An 11,736-nucleotide genomic window follows, 5' to 3' on the forward strand; every position below is an offset into this window, starting at 1 on the left:
AACTAAAACCGATCAAACAATACTGTGATACACCACATGTGACTGAAATATTGAGGGATGTGGTGAAAGTTTTGGCTAAATTGCACTATGTAGTGTAGTGAAAAAAATGGATCAAAACTGCATAATGAACACCCCTAACTACTAGAATTTTATGTATTTAAAAAGATATATGAGTAAAATTAACAACTTGCTTGATTTGATGTAATAAATTCAGTTAATAATATTATTTCCATCGAATAATTAATTGAACACCCAATAGCCCTTAGTTACTTAGTAGAGACCGGTAGACATACTGAGCACGTGTGGGCGCCTCACACCTTCCCACGACGTAATTTTACCTTCAAACTCATTCTTGGTGGAACGTAGACTATTTTTCTTATCCATTGAGTCAATCAAATAAAAATTATTTCTATTTCCTATTCAATTTTCCCTTTAAAAAAATAAAAAATAAGTGGCAACCCTTTCACTTTCAAAATCCATGATTTTCCAATAAAATACTCTCAAACACAACATTTTTTCTATAAAAAATAAAACCCTTCTAGAGGGATGTCATGTGCCAATCTCCACACCTGCAAATGCAATGGAGAATCAAGTTAGATGGCGGGTGAAGTCTTTTTAAAACATCTAAAATCCAACAGTTGGATTGGGATTTATAGCCTGTTTAAATTGAGGGGGGAAGGAGGGAGAGTGGAGTAGAGTTGGCCGAAAATGCTAATTTTACTCTACTCCCTCTCTCTCCCCCTCAATTCAAACGGACTGTTAGATTTAATTTCCCTTTAGTCTCATTGTAAAATGAAATCTGGGTCTCTTTTTTTATCTTCTAATTAATTTACTCTCTCTCTCTCTCTCTCTCTCTCTCTCTCTCATTAGTAACATATCTAAAAATGAAAAATGAATCATACTTTTTCAATGTGTATGTAAACATACATAATGACGTGTATATAGTTCAAATGATTTAATAATGGAAGTACAAATCCTAAATTTATACAAAAATGGTAGAAAAATTATCTGAATTTTAGTATATAACACATGGTTAAAGCTAACCCGCTTAATCTATTAGTATTAAGTTAAAACCGTCCAAACTTTCAACCAATCTGCTGGTTGTGGAGTTTAGTGTGTCGGTGGCGATTTAGGGTCCGTTTGGATACAGCTGAAAGTTGAAAACTGAAAACTGAAAAATACTGTAGCAAAATAATTTTTAAATGTGTGAATAGTACCGTGAGACCCATTTTTAATAAAAAAGTTGCTGAAAAGTGAAGTTTGTGAGTCCTGTGACTGAAAAGTTATTGGTGTGCACTGTTCACACCCCAAAGTCAACAATCATGGCTTGAAAAAAAAAATAAAAAAAAATAAAATAAAAGAAGAAGAAGAAAATGCAAAACGTGGGTGTGGGCATGGGCGTGGGAAGCGCAAAACGTGCTTCCCAAATGCACACTTAGTTGAAAAATGTTCCCTTAACCCATTGAATTCAACCTGCTTACTATCATATTTATCCTTTATGACCAATTTTAAGAAGCACAAAGTTTTTGCTACAAGACATATACCAAGATTGGAGGCAATCCACGATCATATAAAAAATGACAATATTTTTTCACTACAAGACACTTGAAATTATGAATTGGCTGTGATTTTAGAATTAGACTTGTTAACAGCAGTAAAAATCTTATAAATGTACGTAATATAAGATTTTATTTATTATTTAAATAGTAAATAAGACTTGAATTTTTTTTTTTCATGTAATATACTAAATAATAAATCATACAAGAATCCAAGCAGTAAAGAGAATTTCTAATTTCAAAGCATTCGTGACCTCTTTTTTTTTTTTTTTTTTCTCTTGAGAAAAAAGTCTTCATCACCTATGTAAGTGCTTAAGACTTAAGGGTTGTATTTACAAATATAATAATAACATAGAGAACCTCAAATTGGATGTATAATAATGTTGCTGGTTGCTTCTTTCTATCTAGCCTATCTACTAAATATATTCCTAAATACCAATTCCCATTGGCATTCAGAAACTCACTCTAGGGGTTGCCTCCCTCACTTCTTGGATTACTTGATTTTTTGAGAGACTTGTTAGTGTATAGCTTAGACTAGTTTAGCCCATTGGACTTAGCCTAGTATACTTTACTTGTAGTTTACTCTTATTACTTGTACTGCACACATACCTAGCCTATATAAGGCTCTCTATTGTACATTATTATATACATATCAATATACAGACTATTCAGTCTTTCTCTCTCACTTTATATTGTTAACATGGTATCAGAGCCATTCCTCTGACTTTCTGGTTCTTGTGGACATCTTCGGCGTTCTTCCGCTGCCCTTGCCTTCATCCAGTAGTCACTGTCAGAAGCAAGTCACCACCGTCAGGCCCACAGCCCTTAAAACACTCAGATTTCATCAGTTTTGTTGATCAAATTGCCAAAGTCAAGGCACATATTGACAGATCTTCTGATCCCAAGGAAAACCCAACAAAGAGCTGCCATAAACCACCTCACACGCGCCTCCACGCGTCGGCTGAAGTTTCTGCCTCATGAGCACGCGCTCCACGTGCAGCCACGTGCCACCATGCGCCGTTCGTCTCTCACACGCGCTAGGAACAGGGCCTTCACGCACTTCCCACGCGCCTGCTCCATTTCACGCACTGCCACGTCAGCCCTAGGGTGACGTCACACTGCCACATCAGCACACGTCAGCATCCTGAGCCATTGACTTTGACCAAAGTCAAAATTTTTCAACAGGACCTGTCTTGCTCAGTTTTTCACGTATATTCCGATTTTGGGCTCCGTTTCTGCATTTGAGGTCTCTAAATCTCATTTTTTGGTCATTTTCTTCATTATGGCTCAACAAAATGAACGAGATATCATACGTCCTATCACCATTATGTTGGATGGTCCTACTAGCTATCATGCATGGTTTCAGAATATGACTGTCTTTTTCAAGGGTCGTAAACTGTGGAGATATGTGACTAGTTCAATTTGTAAGCCAGTACCAAACCCTAAGTCCAAAGCCACAGTTGCTAAAGTGTCTTCCAAGACTGCTGTTACAACAGATGATTATGAAGAATGCCTAGAGGAATGGGAGAGTATTCAGAGTAAGATCTTGTCTTGGTTTATCGATACCTCTATTCCCTCCATTCATAATCTTCTTCCTTGTCTTGAGACTACTGAGGCTGCTTGGAAATTTTTGGTCGATCGCTATCATTGTACTAATGATTCAAGCTTGGAGTTCCATATTGAATCAAAGCTTTATCAAATGCACCAAGAGACAGGTCAATCTATTTCTAATTTTTATTCTCAGACTTCTACTATGTGGGAACAACTCTCTGCTGCAGATCCTCCACTAGTGTGTTCTAAGGACATTGAGCTTTTTGTCAAATATCGGGATCGCCGTAAATTTATGCATTTCATGATGGGTTTACGTGAGGATTTTGAGCCTACTAGGGCTTCTCTGCTTAGCCGGTCTCCTACTCCTTCTCTTGATGCTGCAGTCAAGGAGCTCATTCTGAGGAGAACCGTTGGCCTACTCGTCACATGTCATCATCTGATCATGTATTGGCTACACCCTCTCAATGGCCTCCCATTTCTGCATTCACTGCTCCTCCACGAATAAACTCTGGGAGTCCCACCTCTCAGTCTTCCAAATTTACTCGCTGCGAGTTTTGCCATGCCAAAGGCCATGACATCTCTGTTTGTCGCAAACTGCAGAAATTTGTGCAAGAGCAGAATAAAGCTTCTCTTTCTTGGGCAGCTGCTGTATGTCCTTTAGATCCATCGGTTCCTACAGGTCCATCTTTCGCTTCCTCACTTACTACGACTGATATTGAGGCAGTTGTTCAACAGGTTTTATCCCGCACTTCCACTGCCCTTTTTGTCACCTTAGGTAAATAACCTTGGTTTTTTGATACTGCATGTTGTAACCATATGACTCCTGATGAATCCCAATTTTCTGATAAGGCACCCTTAGAACATCCAATCACCATTTACACTGCTGATGGAACTCCTATGCCTATTAGTCATAAAGGAATAATCTCTTCTCCTTGTTTATCCCTTAGTGACACTTTTCATATTCCAAAGTTATCCCTTAATTTGCTTTCTGTTGGTCAACTTTGTGAATTAGGCGTAGATCTTCTATTTACTAATCATTGTGTGGATGTGCTGGATCCTCGGACGGGTCAAGTGCTTGGGACAGACCGTAAGGTTGGTCGCATGTTTGAGGTTCAAGACTTGAAGATTCCTTCACAAGTTGTTTCTGCAGCTGCTACCACTGCCACCTCCTCACCTGATTTATGGCATGCTCATCTTGGTCATCCATCCTTATCTCGTCTTCAGTTGTTAGCTTCTCAAGGTCATTTAGGTTCAGTTCAGTTTCAAAAATTTGATTGTACTTCCTGTCATTTTGGCAAACAAACAAAATTGTCCTTTAATAAAAGTGACTCCTTTTCTTCTGCCCCTTTTGATCTTATACATTCTGATATTTGGTGTCCTGCACCTGTTCCCACTGAGGGGGGATCTAAATATTTTGACATATTTGTGGATGATTTTTCTCGATATACTTGGATTTATTTGCTTCACCATAGGTCTGAACTTGTGTCTATTTACCAAACATTTCATAAAATGATTGAAACACAGTTCAATCGCACCGTCAAAGTCTTTCGATCAGATAATGCTCAAGAATATAATGATAAATTTTTCCTATCCTTTTTAGACAGTCATGGTACCCTTCCTCAACGGTCTTGTCCTTACACCTCTCAACAAAATGGTCGTGTAGAATGAAAATATCGTCACATTCTTGATGTTGTCCGCACCCTTCTAATTTCTACCTCTCTTCCTGAGTGCTTTTAGGGTGAGGCCGCACTCATTGCTGTGTACACCATTAATCGTATTCCTTCACCAACTACACACAACAAATCACTATTTGAGCTTCTTTATGGTCAAACCCTTGACTACTCCTCTCTTCAGGTTTTTGGTTGTGCTTGCTTTGTCTCTCTTCCTCTTCATGAACGAACAAAGCTCCAGCCTCGTACTCGTCTCTGTTGTTTCCTTGGTTATGGTGTATCTCAAAAGGGGTTTCGCTGCAATGATCCCATTTCTCATCGCCTTCGTGTCTCCCGTCATATTGAGTTTTGGGAACATCGTCCTTTCACGAGTCTTCAACAGTTTCCTGCATTCTCTTCCTTAGAGTCTCCCATTTTTATTGATCTTTTCCTTCCTCTCTATCTTGAACTTATGGAGGATTCTTCAACATCGGCTGCCTCTCTAGACGACTCATCTCCGGTTCTGTCCCTGGCATATGACCCGCCTGTCTTGGATCATGTGGCACCACCCTTTCTTGAGTCTCCTGTTGGTTCTAAACTTCGTTGTTCCACTCGGGTAAGCATTCCTCCCCCTTATCTCATTGATTATCACTGCTCTTTTGCTCTTGCCACTCTCTATGAACCTCACACCTATCATGAGGCCGATACTGACCCTCTTTAGCAGCAAGCTATGAACGAAGAACTAGATGCCCTTCATAAGAATCACACTTGGGATACGGTTGATTTGCCTCCTAGTCAGTCTGTAGTAGGTTGTAGGTGGGTTTACAAGATCAAGATCAAGGCTGATGGATCTGTTGAAGGATATAAGGCTTGCCTAGTTGCCAAGGGCTTTACTCAGGAGTATGACATTGACTATGAGGAAACATTTGCTACTTTTGCTCACCTTACATCTGTCAGATGTCTCATTGCTGTGGCTGTTGTTCGCCGTTGGCCTCTTTATCAAATGGATGTGAAGAATGCTTTCCTTAATGGAGACCTCCACGAAGAAGTGTCCATGCAACCACCCCCTGGCTATCCACACTCAGGCAGTCAAGTTTGCTACCTTTGCCGTGCTCTTTATGGCCTCAAGCAGGCTCTTCAAGCTTGGTTTGAAAAGTTTAGCTCAGTTGTTGCTTAGCAGGGTTTCACTTCGAGTCCTCATGACACTGCTCTCTTTGTCCGAAGATCCTCTACTAGTATCACTCTTATTCTTCTTTTTGTTGATGATATGATTATTACAGGAGATGATTTTGCAGGTATCCACTCTCTTCAGCACTTCCTTAGTCAGCATTTTGAGATGAAAGATCTGGGCATTCTCAGCTATTTTCTTGGGCTTGAGGTTACCATATCTTTTGATGGATACTATTTTTCCAGGCTAAATATGCTTCTGATCTTCTCTCCAAAGTCGGTATCACCAACAACAAGACTATTTCCACTCCCTTAGAATACAATGCAAAGCTCACACCCTTGGATGGTAAACCTATATCCGATGCTACTCGCTATCGTCAGTTGATTGGTAGTCTGATCTATCTCACTGTTACTTGTCTGAATATTTCACATGCCGTGGGTTAGTCAGTTCATGGATGCCCCTCGTTCTGTCCACTATGCTGCTGTTTTTCAGATTCTCTGATATGTCAAAGGCACACTTTATCATGGTCTCCATTACTCCTCTCGATCTTCTCTCGAGCTTTATGCTTATTCAGATGCGGATTGGACAGGTGATCCAACTGATCGATGCTCTATCACAGGTTTCTATTTCTTGTTAGGTACTTCTCTTGTCTCGTTGCGTAGCAAGAAGTAGGATGTGGTTTCCCGTTCCAGTACTGAGGCTGAGTATCGTGCCCTTGCCGACACCATTTGTGAGCTTGTCTGGCTTCGCTGGCTCTTGGCTGACATGGATGCTCTACAGCCCACTGCCACTCCTCTTTATTGTGACAATCGTAGTGCTATCTACATTGCTCATAATGATGTCTTCCATGAACGCACCAAGCACATTGAGATCAATTGCCACATCATTTGCCAGCATCTTAAGAAAGGAAATCTTAAGTTGTTCTCCATCTCCTCTGCTGACCAGCTTGCTGATATCTTCACCAAGACTCACCCGCCTGGTCGTCTTCGAGATCTTATATCCAAACTCCAGTTGGCTTCCTCCTTGCCACCTCGAGTTTGAGGGGGGATGTTAGTGTATAGCTTAGACTAATTTAGCCCATTGGGCTTAGTCCAGTATACTGTACTTGTAGTTTACTCCTATTACTTGTACTGCACACATACCTAGCCTATATAAGGCTCTCTATTGTATATTATTATATACATATCAATATACAGACTATTCGGTCTTTCTCTCTCACTTTATATTGTTAACAAGACTTATGCCAGAAATTAGAAGCAATGAATTGTTCGATTTTACAAAGGAAAGCCTCTAGGGTAGAATTAGAAGTCTCCAATTCTTTTCTTTTACCCTTATACTTTTTTTACTACTAGATAGATATTCAAAACTTTTAAATTATTCATTTGTTTACTACTTCACAACTATTTAGTTTTGTATTTTTAGTAAAGTAAGCAATACTAAAGGCTTGACCTCTCTTTCACCAAAGTCAGTTTCTTTGGATTACCTAGGGATTTTTTTTTTTAAAATCACCGTGGTCTCATTATAGCATCAAAAGCCTTTTTCATGTATTTGACATCCGGAATATGCACATTCTATGTCCTAGAGTAAGGTAGTGACTAAAATTGAGGACTAATGCGTTCTACATCAATAAACAAAAGTAAGGTTGATATGCTTGGTTGTTCATCATATTGGTGAAAAATATAAGTGTGGCATCATATTATGAAAACAAATAAACAAGAGAACTTATAAATTATAGCAATTAATTTATATAACAAAAACTGTATTATTCAATAAACCGATTAATAAGAGACCAAAGAACAACGGTAGGTCTTTGCACACATTCACTAGCTTCAATTATTTAAACCTACAGATGTAAGTTAAATGTACCAGGTTGGAGTAGAATAGTAAGAGAGGGATTCGCCTTGGTAATGCTGTCCAATTGTTCGATCTTCCATGTTAAATACACCCATGTCGTATCCCCCTCCATTTGAGGTCGCTAAATAAAATTCAATATTGTCATCCGTAAAATAGATACAATTAGCTTTGCATCCATTGATGCTTGATGCAGACAAAGACACTGATGAATTGCAACCCAAAAACAATGCTTGATCACCCAAGCTGTCAACATTCACCCACTTGTATTCATTTTTGCCTTTCACTTCAATAGAACATTCTAATTTTAGAATTGTGAACCCAGTTGTCACATAAGGTGTTTCATCCATATCATCCTCCGCATATAAATTACCTTTTAGTTTGCGTGAAACCAACAAAAGTTCTCCCAATGATTCAACAAGATACTTTTGCATATCATCTCTAGTTCCCAATACACGTGGCGTAACAGATTTAGTGAATGCATTATCATCATCAATGTGACAAATAAAAACTTCACCATGACAGTCTACGGCGTAAAAGTTTCCCTTGTAGAATGCAATGTCATCAAAACATCGAGAATGACTTTTTATGTCAATCCAAACTTTATATCCCGGTCTAGTGAAGGCCAGTGTCTTAATATTACAATAAATAACCATGATTATGCAATCAGCCTCATATTCATGAGTTACTAAGTTCCACGGATTCCTTGACAAAACACACTTGTCAACAAAGATTATCCTGAAATCATCATCATGATGATCTAGATCCTCAAAATTTGGTTGGGGCGGAAGACTTAATAGGTGTTTAGACAATGAATGGAAGAGATTCATCTGAAAATCGGTGCCTACACTGAGCAACCATCCAAAAGATGTTCCAAAACATTTTTTTCGAACAAGCTCAGGCAATCTGAAGTTGTAGACTTTATTATCAAATAAGTTGACAAAGACACGTGTAGGGTTTCTTTGTTCATTATCTTCAGCAAGCATAAGCCAAGGGCACCTAGGAGATAATGGAAGGTTTTCCAATGAACAAACACTTTGCCATGACTTGCAAGTGGCACCAAACATGACAAAATCATCATAGAAAGATAGTCTGCGCATTATTTCAATGAGGATATCATGTGGAAGATCAGCCCACTCAGACATCTTAATGTATGGATATGGTGTTTTTGCTGTTAAAACATTGAAAAACAGTAGTGAACAAAGAAAATTTTAGAATTTTTCAATTTAAAATTACACAAAGAAAAATTGATTATGAAGAAAATTGTTATTAGTGACAACATGTAATACACTAAATAGTAAATCATAAATTTTTTTTTAATATTATTATTTTTTTGCGTGTTTTTTGGATTAAACATATAAACATATTGATATGTTGCAAATAGGAAAAAAAAAAATGAAAGAATATTGTAAAGTACCCACTGACCAAAATCAACAAAAACACAAAAGGAAAAGCAAATTGGTGATGGAAGAAACAGAACTCACAGAACTTTGTTGGGTTTAGAGGCAGAGCTTGGGTGGTTGACGAAAGCGAGAGAGAGAGAGAGAGAGAGGCGCTTATTCGTCTTTGTTAGGGTAAGCGACTCAGTCTGGATCTCTCAGAAACAGAGTCTAGGCCCATTTTATATACTGCCATTATACCGTGTTCGGGTAGGACTAGGAGAAGGTTTATTTTTAGAGTTCGGCTAGGACTAGGAGAAGGTTCACCTATTCCAATTACCTCTTTTACATTACCCAGCCAAGCACCGTTCTTCCAAATTATTGATCATCTTTTATTTTGTTTTCCTGGGAAACTTTTTTTTTTTTTTTTTGAGAAAGATTTTCCTGGGAAACTTGAATAACAATTCTGCATTACTTGTAAATTTGTAGTAATTGACTTCAGGCTCCTCTGTGTGACATTATAATAATAATATTCAAGCGGGTCTTAAATTGGCTAGAGGATCAGATCACGCACGCTTAACAATATTCACTCATTGAGTGCATTGCAATTTGCAAGATGGGGGCGTGATTGTTTCCATTCCTCCCATTAATGGCACTTGACTTTGTGTGTTTCCCTGTGCTGATAGTACCACAATTGGGAATGAATATGACTACTATTGCTAGTTTACAACTACACCTTAAGCCCTAGCCAAGACCCAATAATATGAAAGAAAAATCAATAATAAAACAGAGCTGCAATCTGCAATTTGTGTTCTGGGACAATTGATAATTACTGTAGGGGAGACAAGGCGTGTTTTGTAGTTCTGAATCGGTTGTTTCCAAAAGCTAAAGGTTAAGAAAAACTTCTCTCAAGTCTAGGATTTCTATCACAGAAAACTCTAGAAGAAGAAACAGAGAAAAGAAAGAAAAACAGGAGAGAGAATAGTTGAAAAAAAACTCTTTAGAAATTATCTGATTGAATACAATTTTCTTCACACTAACAATGAAGACTATAATCTATATTTATACATACAGAGTGATAGAGAGAGAGAGAGTGAGATTGATAACAGACTCACACGTATGCTAATAGACTCCCACACGTATGCTAACAGACTCACACACGTGCACTATTCTCTAACAAACTCTCACACGGGTATTCCAGAACTAACCAGCTATACAATACACAAAACGACACCGTTCCTTTTAATGAGAAACGGTAACGTTTTGTTTTAGCTTTCCTTTATGTTTCCCTAGCCTCATACACGACAACGTTTTGATGGAAGTAGCCGTTGGAGTTTCTTCTTCTTCCTCATGATTTGAATGTGCTGGACTTCCAATACTGTTATGGCTTTCATCCCCCCTCAAACGAATGGGGAATTTCCACATGAGTTTGGAGGTGAGCCAATTGAACCGAGGAGAAGGAAGACCTTTAGTAAATAGATCAGCTAACTGATCATGGGTGGAGATGAACTTAAGCATCACATCACGCCTAAGAACCTTCTCACGAACAAAATGATAGTCCACCTCAATGTGCCTAGTACGGGCATGAAACACAGGATTAGTGGCAATGGCCAAAGCACTAACATTATCGCACCAGAGAAGAGGAGGATGAGGAAGAAAGAGACCAAGATCATGAAGAAGCATTCAAATCCAATATAACTCAGCAGTGGTGGAGGCCAAGGCACGGTATTCAGCCTCAGTGGATGAACGAGACACAGTGCCTTGTTTCTTGGCAGACCAGGAAATAGGAGAATTTCCAAAGAACAAAACCATACCAGTGAGGGATCTCCTATCCACAGGGTCCCCAGCCCAATTAGAGTCACTGTAAGCAGATAAAGAAATAGGGCCAGGAGTAAATGCAATACCAAAGTGTAATGTGCCTTGAAGGTATCTAAGAATACGTTTGGCTGCCTGAAGATGATTATGAGTAGGAGTACTCATATGTTGACATGCTTGTTGGACAGCAAAGGAAAGATCAGGTCTTGTAAAGGTAAGATACTGTAAGGCACCAACCAAGCTCCTATAGGATGTAGAATCAGATAAAACTGGACTATCATTAGGTAGAAGATGAGAGTTAGGGGAGGAAGGAGTTTTACATGGCTTACAATCAGTCATGCCAAACTTCTTGAGAAGATCAGAGGCATATTTGGTCTGATGAACAAACAATCCAGACGAAGTATAGTCAATTTGCAGGCCAAGGAAATAATGGAGCAAGCCAAGATCTTTGAGATCAAAATCCACCCCCAATAGCTTGATAATAGAGGAGACAAAACTGGTTTTGTTGCCTGTGATTATGATATCATCCACATATAGTAATAGAAAGACAATTGAAGAGCCATGCCTTAAAATAAAGAGATTTCCATCAGCAGTAGAAGCACAGAAGCCAATGTGCAGCAATTGGGAAGTAAACCTCTCAAACCAAGCTCTAAGGGCTTGTTTGAGACCATAGAGGGCTTTGTGAAGTAGGCAGACATGCTGAGGAAAGGCAGGATCAACATAGCCTTGAGGCTGGGCCATATACACCTCCTCTTTGAGAACACCAT

At 38.8% G+C, this 11,736-nt stretch overlaps 1 protein-coding gene across 1 annotated transcript; it reads right to left on the reverse strand.

Annotated features, from left to right (window-relative positions):
• Positions 1–7,704: 7,704 nt before the first annotated feature.
• On the reverse strand, positions 7,705–9,417 carry LOC115983596 (putative F-box protein At5g55150). The gene is made up of 2 exons (XM_031106315.1): positions 9,260–9,417; positions 7,705–8,946 (listed from the first exon to the last, which is right to left on the reverse strand). The coding sequence occupies exon 2, from the start codon at positions 8,918–8,920 to the stop codon at positions 7,781–7,783; it is 1,140 nt and encodes a 379-aa protein (XP_030962175.1). The 5' UTR covers positions 8,921–8,946; positions 9,260–9,417; the 3' UTR covers positions 7,705–7,780.
• Positions 9,418–11,736: the final 2,319 nt, after the last annotated feature.

The sequence above is a fragment of the Quercus lobata genome, chromosome 4, assembly GCF_001633185.2.
Source record: "Quercus lobata isolate SW786 chromosome 4, ValleyOak3.0 Primary Assembly, whole genome shotgun sequence".
Taxonomy (NCBI): domain Eukaryota; kingdom Viridiplantae; phylum Streptophyta; class Magnoliopsida; order Fagales; family Fagaceae; genus Quercus; species Quercus lobata.